General features: G+C 45.3%; 3 protein-coding genes across 3 annotated transcripts; 1 reads left to right on the top strand and 2 right to left on the bottom strand.

Annotated features, from left to right (window-relative positions):
* Positions 1-1,630: 1,630 nt before the first annotated feature.
* On the bottom strand, positions 1,631-2,254 carry DFL_008106 (uncharacterized protein; the record flags this gene model as incomplete). The annotated part of the gene is made up of 2 exons (XM_067637792.1): positions 1,631-1,977; positions 2,044-2,254. The coding sequence occupies 2 exons, from the start codon at positions 2,252-2,254 to the stop codon at positions 1,631-1,633; spliced, it is 558 nt and encodes a 185-aa protein (XP_067485745.1).
* Positions 2,255-7,662: 5,408 nt separating this feature from the next.
* Positions 7,663-10,316, top strand: DFL_008105 (uncharacterized protein; the record flags this gene model as incomplete). Its single annotated transcript, XM_067637791.1, has 2 exons — positions 7,663-7,761; positions 7,830-10,316. 2 exons carry the CDS (start codon positions 7,663-7,665, stop codon positions 10,314-10,316), a joined length of 2,586 nt encoding a protein of 861 aa, XP_067485744.1.
* A 321-nt stretch (positions 10,317-10,637) lies between these two features.
* DFL_008104 (uncharacterized protein) lies at positions 10,638-11,929 on the bottom strand (the record flags this gene model as incomplete). Its single annotated transcript, XM_067637790.1, has 3 exons — positions 10,638-10,865; positions 10,958-11,630; positions 11,709-11,929. The coding sequence occupies 3 exons, from the start codon at positions 11,927-11,929 to the stop codon at positions 10,638-10,640; spliced, it is 1,122 nt and encodes a 373-aa protein (XP_067485743.1).
* Between the last annotated feature and the right edge of the window lie 1,080 nt (positions 11,930-13,009).

The raw sequence follows: 13,009 nt of genomic DNA, 5'->3' as shown, positions 1-13,009 counted from the left end.
TTACCTACTTTCAGTATCCCCCCCCCATTTATCCTTCCCATATCTATGGATTTATTTGCTAGCATTTAAACGTATACATGTAATTTCATTTCTTCCGGTGGGTTAATCTGGACTTTGGGTTTCGAACACATGATATCAACGCATCTGCTGCAGCTAGCTGGCAACTAGCTCAAGGTGAGCTACTCTGACAGCATTAGTTACCAGGTTTTTGTTTTTCTTTCTTTTTTTCCATTTTCTGGATTAAAGTAGTATAGCGTAACATAGCAAAATCATACCCCAATACAATATCCTTTCTCCCGATCTCAATCCACTGATCCCAACCTTGGAAACGGCTAGTCAAATCCTTAGCGGCATACATCCAGATTGTGTTGTGTGTGTCTTTTTTATAACCATCGACAACACCAATTCTGGTCACCTAAGCGCCTTCAAGTTCATGCGAAGCATATTTGTGACAATTGATTCGTCTAAATCCTCAATCCTCTGGGCTTCAAGCCCCCCACTTACTAGGCATCAGTAGAGAAACAGTAGGCGGTGGCAATTTTTTTTTCAAAGGGAAAATATTAAAATCCTGAGGCTCAGTAGGTAATTCAGCCGGACCGTCCACGTCAGGATCCTCCTCCACGAACTGCAGTAGGTTGCCATCTGGTGAGGTTCTCGATCGATAGTAGGCATAATTTGTCAAGGGTATCATCATCGCTTTTGTTCAGTTTATATAGATGGACTTGTTGGTGCCTAGTACGTGCCGTCTTCAACTTTTTTTGAAGTCTATTGCCTTGATAACTTCGATATCGATCCCCAGTCCGCAGGAGGCGCATACCTACTCTAGAACGCCATATGTCCCATCTTGCTATTTCAGTATCGATACGTATCTAGCCTAAAGACTTCAAGAAGCCATGACCGGCAGGCCTTAAAAGCCACTGGAGCCACCAGCTGAAAGATAGAATCAATCCTCAATACAAAATTTCTTGGTATTGCGCTACTAGATACACACCAACCACTTTAACGACTAGGATATGGGGAGCGTTCACTGAAACAATTTTTGCCGGGCAACACATCCACATTCTACTAGGTTTGTCCGGTTCCATTCTACTGTACAAGAGCAACTTCGCGACTCAACTTCCTGCCAGAAAAGTCGGCGTAGCTCAGTGGTACGAGCAGAGGATTGCAGTCTACTAATATCCTAAGGTCACCTGTTCGACCCAGGTCGTCGACTTCATCTCGGTTTCATTTTAGCTTTTTTTCTTTTAAATCTTTGTATTTTTCTGTGGCATTGTGTCCCGTGTGTGGAAGGAGTATCGTAATTGTGTGCTTTTGCCGAAAGTTAGCACACACGTTGTGCCGTAATGAGGCCCGGGGATCACGCAATCTATGGGTGGTAGACTTAATTGGAGATTGAACGTTGATAACGATTTTTTGTGGATAAGACGTGCCATTCATGAAATAGTCGGGCACTTCTTATGTCCGAGTGTAATTATATACAAAATCCCAATGCCATAGCTATGCCAAATGAACTGAAAATTTTTTTTTTCGAAAAAATGTCAAAAAAATGTGAACGCTTTCTATTGTAGTGACACAAACAAAAAGGAAAATATACTCTAGTCTCTTTGTATTTTGCTGGGTTGAATGCCATCTAAGCACTGGCGGGTGAAACATTCGAAACCTGTAAGCCCTTCAAAACGCCTTCCCAAGCATTAGAGATGTCGGATCGGACCTGATCTTCAACTGCTTTTTCGTAAAACACCAAACTCTCACCAGAGGCTGTTTTCTCGCGGTCCATTGTAGAAACACTAATCTTTAGGAGGACACTGGGAAGCTTCATTTGTAGTTGACTGAGGATATCGCTGAAGTGCTTGCCACCATTGAGCATCTCTACGGGGCGCGCGCCGTAGCTAACAATCATGGCTGCCTTTCCGGACCACTCATTGTAGAGGTAGTCGAAGGCGCTCTTGAGAGATCCAGCGTAAGAGCCATTGTATTCTATTAGAGGGGTGTGTTAGAACCTTCCTTCCAAGTCAAATATCTTGGGGAATTTAACTGACTAACCTGGAACTAGAAAGATGTATCCATCATGGCTGGAAATCTCACGACTCCATCTAGTGGCGAGTTCATTGGAGTAGAGTTCAGGACTTTGAATGGTGAGTGGAATCTCTGATTGTTCGGATGTTGGCAGTTTCCGTTCCGCGAGGTCGACAATCTTAAGAGAAACGTCTTGCGGAACATTCTTTTTGATGGTATCGATTATGAAGTTGGCCATTTTAGGACCGTTTCGTCCAGGACGAATTGAGCTGATGATAACAGCGATGGATTTGGTAGAGGACTTTCCGAGCGCCATTGGATTTATAGTAACTAAGTGGTTTTTGCAGTAGGTTTTATTTGGGTGGGTTTGTGTCGTTTATGTGATATTTTGATTAAGCGGGAAAGTTGAGACTAAACTTGCTCGTTTTGTGAGAACTATGGAGAAACGAAAGGCTAGGAAGCTGATGCTGTTGATGCTAATGATGGAGAGAAAACTTGATCAATTGGCAAATACGTCTCTTTAAATATTAAATTCCTATCGATGCTCATTCTACTGATCCTAAGCTTGCTAATACTTCAATTATTTCCAAACTAATTATCAAGCTTAATGATAATACATTGACAGATGATTACAATACCAATATGTAGAAAAGCTGCATCTTCTTGTAGGTAGAAAAGCTTATTCAGGATGTGTGGCTACAGAGTACAACGATAAAAATTCGGAGTTGGGGGGATTTTTTCATCCGTAAAGTGTTTGGTCTAACCAGATATGGGAAGGCAGATTATGTAAAAACGAGGCAAGCAAGGACAAACCATGTGTATTAGTAATCCTGTGATGAAGCCGAAGGTTCTTAAAAGGTGAGAAGACGGATACCATATAACATGCAGCACCTTTTTGAGGGAACGGTTTTCCGATATTGATGTTCGTTTCATACGTTATGATATCGACTTTTAAGTTGATAACAGTCGAGCGCATCTAAGGCCAGCAGCGTTGACTGGCAATCTAGAGACTTTTCACTTATGTAGTCGATAGAGCTCTCGAGCTTTGGGGGCTGCTCTCCAGGAGCTCTTCAATTCAAATTAACCCTTTCGACATTCTACTCGTATTTATTGGGATTTCGACATATTTGGAGGTACTAGGTTTCATTTGACATCGCGATATATTTGCCATGGTGTTGGTGGATTAAGTTACGCCGCACTTGCTGCGCAGCTGCGCAGCTGCGAATATACCAATCCAAAGAAATTTAGAAGTGGCGGGCGACTGTTGAATTGCTTGGTGGCAGTCCGAGACAACCATTACGTACACTACAACCTGACTGGCATTACCGCCCAGCTTCTCGATGAAACCTAAGACCGTCCTACTAGTTTCAACAAAAACGAGATCGGTCCTGGCTGATAACTTCGTTTCCATGAAGGATCGAGCTATCGATAAAAGCGCAATCTGGCAGTCTTCTCGACATCGTGGCTCTTTGCACCTACTCTAAAAGTACCATGTTCGCGATGTTGAAGGGTGGGGAAGAACTGATCGTAATCCGGCAAGTGAAGAAAGTGCGGTTACTATGCATTTGTAATGCCTGATATGCAGGCACAACTGGTCTACACTATTATTTTCCGGGATCTAAGCAGCTCCACTCCAATACTAAGACCGACTCGGTCAGTCTTCCGTCCTTTAGTTCGATATAGAAACACCGGGATACATAAATGTATCTATATCCCGGAAGAACCTTAGGACCCGGCCGTGCGGTCCTTGAAAGGCTCCGATCACGCTATTAGTACTACCTTCCGAGTTTATTACTTACTCCTTATGAATGGAAATAGGCAGTTGAAGGCATTTGGCTTTAGATGGCACCACAGTATCTCAAAGTTTGTATACTTTCAGCCACAGGGCCGAGGATGATCAATTGATCCAAATCGCTTTACGGCAAGGGAATGGAATAAGGTGAAACCTGACGGGTCCCTGCAGAAAGCTTTCATCTAGAGATTCCGACGATCGCGCGGTAAGTTTCCTGCAAGGTGGCGGGCTGCATTTTGCATATCTCGGGACCCTTTTCTTCGGCGTTAGGGTGTGAGTACATAGTCTTATATTTCTCCAGCATAAAAACGTCGTACTTTAGAATCTGCATAGCCTCGATTCGGGGCTACAAGAAAACAGACCATTTGGATTGGTAAACTCAGGGTAATCCGTCAATGAATTTGGAAAGAGAGTAGAAGGATACCTGCATGTAAAGGGTCTTATGGAAGTTAAACTATCTGATAATTAAGTAAGATCCAAGTCTTAAATCGGCATGCATCGAAATACGACGTGGGTCTACATCACACAAAGCAAGGGGGTTCTCCAATTGATCGGTCAAGACTCTTAGATATAATTTAGTCAATATTATTTCTAACTCTACCAGGCCGTATTGATAGAAGCTACAATTCGAAGCGGCATCAAGTGTCATTAACGTGGCGGAATGCTATCAGAAGCCTTCACATTTCTCAGATGGTACCCAAATTTCTGGGTTTTAATGATGATCACACTTAACTTTATTTGCCGTCATGGACGTTCCACGAACGACTAAGTCCTGGCGATCATTTATCCCATTGCTTGGGCTCGTTTTTTGACTTCCGATAGATATGTGGCTACTACTGGTTCAGGGTATATCCGTATTCTAGATCTTCACATCGTATTCTGGTTCAAGAATAACTTCTGTTTTGAGCATGAACCACGAATCAAATCACGCTTTGGAGTCAAACCCAAAGTACAAATGCTATATGAAAAGTTCTCAATCCCTTTAGATTCGAGATGATATAGCGCATATCATCATCACCCCTGGTAACTACCGACATTTGTAGGCAGCAGTTACCCTCTATTGGATTTGTACGATACTTGATCCACAGCATGGTGGTGGGTTGCGCACGGACATATCACGATTTGACGAATTAGGAAAGTGGGTATTCCATGATGTTCAAGAAGAACATTTACGGACGCACGCGATTGTGACAGTATCCGAACTGCTGGCTATTTGATCGATCGATCAAGCATATGAAATTCGCGGAGACTAGTGCCGTGAAATTCGGCGGAAAGCTTATGTGATTATCGGTGAATGCCGAGTTATACTAGATTACGAGGTTAACTTTGGTTCACGAGGCATATAATACCACTTTCTAGGTGGATCATGGCCACAATGACCTCGAGCTCAATTCGATATACTCTAAAGTTATGAGGTGTTACTAAATTATAATTGAATCCATCATAATCATCTCCGATATCGCAATACAAATCCAAGAGAATGAGTGATAGTGAATATGTTTCACGCAAACAGCCGAAGAAACACCTTCTTTGCGGATACATACTGGGCGAGCTAGTTGACAAGCTAGAATTCAATGTTGCCCCGAATGATATCAATTGCGACATAGATATCATAGATTACAGAATACCTTTGGGCTTAGCTAGTTAGTCGTGGCGTGGGGTCCTTAGACACTGCACGAGTGATATACCTTGATACAGCAGGCGGGTGTGACAATACATGTCTTGGAACCCTTAAGTTATCAGGGCCAAAGACCGGTGGAATTCGTGGAACCGAGAACCCGTATCAATTGTTAGGAAAGAGTGGCGAGAATTTTAGGGGATGGTACGCTAGACCGGGGTTATCGAAGACAAAGACCTTCTGGAAATGTTAGGTGTTGATTCTTGTCGAATTTAGGAAGCTCTCTGTTACAATATTGTCCTCGTGAGCATTTATATGGTCCAGCATTCCCTTGCAAAGTAGTTGAACAAACACCTGGAAAACATTGAGTGCTATAGCGCGCCGCTAGTACGCACAGAGCACTCTGTAAGGAACTCGTAGATGCCAGGATTGCGCAGCCGTAACGTGGTGGGGTTATACAGAACACCCAGGCCCAACTCGAGGCCCACCCTGTATCGCTGTCTACATATGATCCTGGCCTGGCAAGAATGCTTGGTAATATATCCTTGCAACACAACAGCAATCAATAGACGGGATAGATATCTTCGTGATCCAGTAATATCATTCCATGAGTTTTCAATTTCCTCCCGATTTTTGTGCTACTGGAAACGAAATATAGGGATAATGGGAACTCACGGAAATTATGTTCTAGCTTTGATTTGATAACGAAAGAAAGAGCATAAATACGGAAATTCGTTTGAAATATCAAAGAGAACGTAGCCAAGCGGCCTCTCTTGGAAGGCCAAAGCGATTACTTGGGAGCGGGCAATTTCGCATATGCATGCGTCTGCAACCATGCCGCTATTTCTCCATAGAGCTTTCCCCGCACGGCAGCCACGAAAGGGTGACAATAACTAACTGGCGAAGCGCCGTTAAGTCTGTTCGCTTGATAATCTGGCAGAAGTCTAAGCAAAACATCAGGGAAATGTTTCTCAAAAGTAGGACGCCCAGGTACCTTAGACCTTGTGAAACCTTATGAGATATTCATGATCAATATTATAACCCATGCACATGGACTATTAATAGTTATTGACGGCATTCACTGGAGAAACAAGTAAAGTGGTTAAGAAAAGATATAAGGGGTCGGCCAACTGACCGATATCAATCATATGAATTCATGAATCAAGTGCTTGCAACCTTACTTTACTGCTTAATTATATTATACATATGCAATAGCTGAATAGTAATTGAGTATTGCGAGTTGGGGGGAATGACTCCGGCGGATTTCTAATGCGAGTGATGGCGAATGTTGATGCTTCAATGATGAGACACCTTTGGCCTCTAGTAGACATCTATACCTTCTGTTTCAATTGATAATCTCCAAAGACATTAGTTTGTCGATACGCACCGTTCCTTGCTGTGCTTCCCGGTTTCGGAGAGTGGTGGTCCGAAAGAGGCAGCTCGCGTTTGCGGACCCCTGGCCCAACCCGGGCAAAATTGATGTCAGGGGCACTGCGCGCCCTCAAGGACATGACAAGCATTTGATATCTTTGGCAATGTGGGGACAACAGGGCACATGCTTAAACCTTCTGCATTATCGCCCTAGTCTCCCTTGCGTAGGAGATGGAATTCGGCGCCGCAATAATACGATGGGCACACCTCGCACGGGAATGGCGGCCTAACAAGGTTTCCATATCTCCATCACGCGCAATCGCGACTTCCAAATTTGTGTACCAATCTGGTTGGTTTATTGCTACTACTTCCCAGGTTGGGATTGGCCTACTCATCGGATTTGACGTTGAATATCACGGTTTAGGCTTTCGTGAACTGGTATCTGGTGCTCCCCAGCCATTAGATACATGCGAATGTAAGTGGTCTAGTAGTAGCATGGCTACCATATAGCTCCTCCCTTCTTGTGGAGTCTACTACCACTCATGCTTTAGCTGCTGTTATCAAGAAAGGGCAATGATCGTGCAATACCCTTACCGCCCGGCCGACCAGCATGGTTTGATATCGCCTCGGCCTCATGTATACCAGAGCCTCTATAGGAGCTAGAAACCTATATTAAAGGTCCCAAGATCGCTAGTCGAGATTTTTATTCATCATCCCTTTTCACAACGGAATTTCTTATATCTCATAAAAATTCCCACCTCTCAACCTCTTGAATCTCGACTGGGAGTCTGCTAGGGACTATCGGCTGGCTGCAAGTTATTCATTCTACTGGTTTTTGACGATTCAATAAATATTGAGCGGAACCATGCATTTGAAGACCTTCCTTACCTTCGTGGGACTCTTGTCCCCAGCGCTCGCCCAGCGCATTGTTCCGGGTGCATACATTGCGGAAATCAAGGGAACTGTAAGCACTTTGCCGTCTTGGAAATATAAAATAGATAAGTCCGATAACTGACATTCTCTCGAATACAGAACACCAATGGCTTTTTGAGCAAGGCCAGAACCAACGGTGTAAAGATCCGTCATCGTATGACCCTCAACCAGGAAACCAGCATCTTCAATGGTGTTTCTTTTGACCTTGAGGACGATACACCTGAAAATCGTGCGAAGATCAACTCCTGGGGTGAGGTCGTTGAGCTCTCTCCAGTTCGACTGTACGATGCTGCCGCCCCGGTCGCCAAGCAGGTCACTCGAGATGTCGCTAAACTCATCAGCAAGCGCGCTGGTGGCCCCCTTGATAACTACCCACCCCACGTTCAAGGTGGGGTTGACAGACTCCACGCTGAAGGATTGAGCGGAAAGGGCATCAAGATCGCTGTTATCGACACTGGTATCGACTACACCCATCCATCTCTCGGTGGCAAGTTCGGCCCTGGAAACAAGGTTGCATTCGGTACCGATTTGGTCGGTGATAGATATAACGGGAATAACACTCCAGTTCCAGATGATGACCCAATTGACTGCGCCGGTCACGGTACTCACGTCGCTGGTATCATCGCTGCTGTCGACAAGGACTTCATCGGTGTCGCCCCAGAAGTTATTCTTGGTGCCTACAAAGTCTTCGGTTGCCCTAGCGTTTCCGTCGGAAACGACGTCCTCATCTCTGCCTTCCTCCAGGCCCAGGCTGATGGCGCTGACTTGATCACTGCCTCTATCGGTGGCCCAAGCGGCTGGACTGAGGATCCATGGGCAAAGGTCGTTACTCGTATTGTCAACGCTGGTACCCCATGCAGCATCGCTGCGGGTAATGAGGGTGCTGAAGGTCTCTTCTATGCCTCTGGTGCTGCTGATGCTATTGGCGCCATCGGTGTCGGTTCCGTCAACAACCTCAACTCCCCTGTCGTTCTCACTGCTGCTAAGTTCTCCTCTGGCGATATCAAAGACAAGGAGTTCGGATACACCCCTGGAACTGGAAGCTTCGGAACCAAGTCCTATGAGCTCTACGTCCCTGTCGTCGATGGCCAAATCACTGATGCCTGCGCTGGCCTCCCAGCTGATGTTGGTGACTTGAAGGATAAGATGGTCGTCATCCTTCGTGGTACTTGCACTTTCGAGGCTAAGGCCTCTGCCGCTGCCGCCAAAGGTGCCTTGAATGTCATGCTCGTCAACAACGTTCCTGGTGCCGTCGATGTCACTGTCACTGCTCCTGGCGTCAGCGTCGGTATGGTCACCCCTGAGACTGGTGCTGAATGGTTGAAGATTGTTGTTGAGAAGGGAACCATCTCTGCCTCTTTCAATGAAGAGGCAGCCGGTATCATCACCGCTGTCCCTAACCCACTCAGCGGAGGCACCATGTCCGTCTTCTCTTCCTGGGGTCCTACCAACGAAATGTACCAACGCCCACACATCTCCGCCCCTGGTGGTAACATCCTCTCTACCTACCCACTCATCTTCGGTGGATATGCTGTTCTCTCTGGCACTTCCATGGCCACTCCATATGTTGCTGGTGTCATCGGCCTCTACCTCCAGAAGGCTAAGGCTGAGGGCCGCAAGGTTACTCCTGCTGAACTCCGTGTCGGTCTCACCACCACCGGTAGACCATTGGTCTTCAACGATGGTGCTAAGAACTCCACTTTCCTCGCCCCAGTTGCCCAACAGGGTGGTGGTATCGTTGATGCTTACAAGTTCCTCCATTCCAAGACTTCTGTTGACACTGAACTCCTTGAGTTCAACGATACCCAGCACTTCCGCGAATCCATGAGCTTCAAGATCACCAATAACGGGGACAAGCAGGCTACCTACAAGCTCACTGAAATCCCCGGTGCCACTGCTTATACCACCAAGGAGGGTTCCACTCTTGCCCAGGCTTTCCCACCAACCATGCTTGAGTCCTATGCCGATGTTAAGATATCTCCAAATGTTCTTAACATCAAGCCAGGCCAGTCCAAGAGAGTTGTCGTCCGCCTCACCCGCCCAGCTGGACTTGATGCCGCCAGAATCCCAGTCTATGGTGGCTGGATCGAGATTTCCAGCAATGGTGTCGACCGCCTCCGAATCCCATACATGGGTGTCGCCACTGCCATGAAGAAGGCTACCGTCACCAACTTCGAGGAGGGCTACCCAGTTCTCCGCAACTTCAAGAGCGAGACTGCCCCAGCTAACAGCACTGTATCCCGACCAATTCTCGAGTGGGCACTCGCTCTTGGTTCCGCTGTTGTCCGCATCGATGTCGTTTCTGTCTCTAACAAGGAAGCCAACGATGTCCCTGTTTTCACTGATAACACCATTGGTTCTCTCCCAGGCTTTCCAAACTACTGGAACCCAAGGACCCCGCTTGGACCTGATGATATCAACCGTGTTACATTCACTGGCCGCATTGTCAAGAAGGAGGGTGACCCATCCATCAGAGTCCCAGCTGGTACCTACAAGCTTGTCTACCGTGCTCTCAAGATGACTGGCCGCAAGAACACTGGCCGTGACTACGAACGCTGGGAATCCCCTAACTTCATTTGGGCTTAAACGCTCCCTCCCTATGGACCGAGCACCAATATTAGTGTATAATATCTGCTATTATTGATATAGCAAGCGGCGCAAGCTCCTAGCAGCGCACCATGTATTATCTTTCCAGTTTTTGTTGTTTCATTTAGCAGCCTCGTTTTTGATGTTTTTCTCATACACCATACCCTGTAAATAGTATACCCTTGCGATTTTGTTTTGTTAGAAAAGTCCCATCATATATTTCTCAGTGTACATATAGAACAAATAACATTTTGAGAGCAAGAAACCCTGATTATTCATGCCGTAAACTTCGGGTTCCTTTTCAGACTTATTTTTGTGACATCAAACCACAAATGGCACTTCTTCCCAAATCGGAGACCCGTCTGGCTTGCGGGATATCGAGAATTGCCTTTCATCGTCATCTAATATGAGCGACTCGAGTTTTGGGAGATGCTTTGTCACAAAATTGAGATTTTGTTCAAGGCCGTTTCCCTCATCTGTTTGCAATACATCTGTGATGCGGAGGATTTCTAGATTCTTGAAATAGTTTAATGATTCTCCGGGTGGTACCTTAACAATGGAGCATTCTAGTCAGCATTTGTCCTCGTTTCCTCTATTCAGTTCTAAGCGGAATAGTAATTTGATGTGAGAACGGTACCAACCTGTTCCCAAGCCGAGTTCAGCCAACGCCCACAAACCCAACTTGGTGCGGTTAAAACTTTGGTATCCTCGAATTCCGTGTCCAATAAGCGCGAGGGTGGTATAAGTCCGGGTGACACCACGTATCTTAAGTCCTTTATGTGCTCTACTGGCAGTGGTGGGAAATCAGACTTCCATAGGGCCGCCAGTTCTTCCGTGTTGGTGTCCTCGACCATTTTCAAATAGAGCTGGAGTTTTGAAACATTCCGACAAGAGTCCCCGAGAGCTAATACAAGGTTATTTACAAAGTAAGGGAAAGATTTGATACTATCAGAGCCGGAGCGCTTGCTATTCACTTGAAGGTTGAAGGACGTCAAATTCGAGAGGCGCGGCGTCGGCAATAGCGTTTCAGGATCTATGTCCTGGTCCGAGGGCGGATCTACGCCCCAATGGAGATTTCGCCGGACAGTCAAGGAAATAAGCTGTCGTTTGTCAGATACTAGATAATTCAATATAGCCCAGAAAATTGGCCAGCTTATTCCACGGATATCGATATCGTAATGTTCGATATGTGTGACCTCGCTAAAAGGGCCAAGTATCCCAAGGTATGTGGCGATATCAGGAACGGGTTCAGACTCGCTATCGACCTCCAAGTCATACCCATAACTCCAATCTTTAATATGCAAGCTCAGGTATCTAGTAATTCGATAGTTATATATCAATTCCAGCGTTCTGTTGTATAAATTGTAGGGAGTTTGGCGCAGTTTGACCTACTTCACATGGTGGCCATATTTGCTGAAGCTTTCCAGCCTTTTGTGGTCCTCTGGTTTGAGAGAAGGATAGTATCGGAATGTGAAGCGTCTGTACAGGACGGGAACGACAGCCGAATGCCACCGATGCGACACTTTAGAGATGATGGCGAGATCCCCGATTTCAAGGCTAGGGTCGTCGAGGACCTGTATTAATATCTCGGTGGGGAGTATCTCTATAGACATTTCTTGCTAGCTTCAAGACTTGGTTGGAGAAGGAGAGCGCAAATGAGGCTGACATCGTCATCAGGAATGCAGTGTTGACATGACGCGGCTCAGCAGGTCAGACCACGGCTTGGCTCAAGAAACAGGCCATCGCTCAAGGCTAGCGTCGAATACAACGCAAAAAACGCAACGCCTTATTTGCGGCGGGAACTTGTGTGTGTTGGATTGTGCGTTGCGCGGTCACATTTTTGTAATATCAGGTTTCTGTATACGTACCTCGGCCCGCCAGCAGGAGGCCAGTTCACTATGCGCGGATTACCATTCTGTTTAAAGCTACCAGCTTATAGTTAATGAGGTGATGTCGCTTCCGTTTTCTCACCAAGAGCCAAAAAATTTTGATCGATCGATCGATATCGCGATGACGTATATGTCTTCGGGCTTGAAACAACGTATATTAATTTCTAGCTGGGTTGCAATTGATTAACGGTTCGGTTCACAAACTTATGGTGGAAGACCTTCGAGAATATTTCTCATAATATATTATATTGATAGATGATCGACTCATTCTCAGGTACTTCCCATCAAAGCTTTCGGGGGAATGGATACTGGTACTGTGAGGTCAAGTTGATTGTAGCATCAATTAAGAAGCAGAAGTTTGGCTTGTTCTTTTAGTAAGCTTATCTCGCTGTTAATAGGTCGAACCGCCCGCAAACCAATTTCCGAGATTAGAGAAAGAAAGATAGAAAGGAATGTTCCATACTTGTGGTCAAATGTCGAAATAACCCACGGTATCTTTTACTGTATGTGACACAAATGTAGATGATCTCCTAATAGTAATTGATGTGAGTATTTCTCTAAATTTTTATGATTCAAAAGCTCCAAACAATATTCTGTATTATCTATTCTAAATAATATACATATAGACTTTATGACCACCTCTGGAGTCCTTGCTAAACATACATTTCTATGGTTTTGCCCAACATTTCAAATTTACAAAATAACACAAGATATGATAGAATGAAAACGAGGATAATACCAGTACCCGCTAAAAATATTAGTATATTGTACAGGAAAGTTTGGGAGGATTGACTTTGATATAAA

The sequence above is a fragment of the Arthrobotrys flagrans genome (assembly GCF_004000055.1).
Source record: "Arthrobotrys flagrans strain CBS H-5679 chromosome Unknown unitig_1, whole genome shotgun sequence".
NCBI classification, from domain to species: domain Eukaryota; kingdom Fungi; phylum Ascomycota; class Orbiliomycetes; order Orbiliales; family Orbiliaceae; genus Arthrobotrys; species Arthrobotrys flagrans.
Note: the sequence above shows the minus strand (reverse complement) of the source record. Positions and strands in the feature narration are given on the sequence as shown.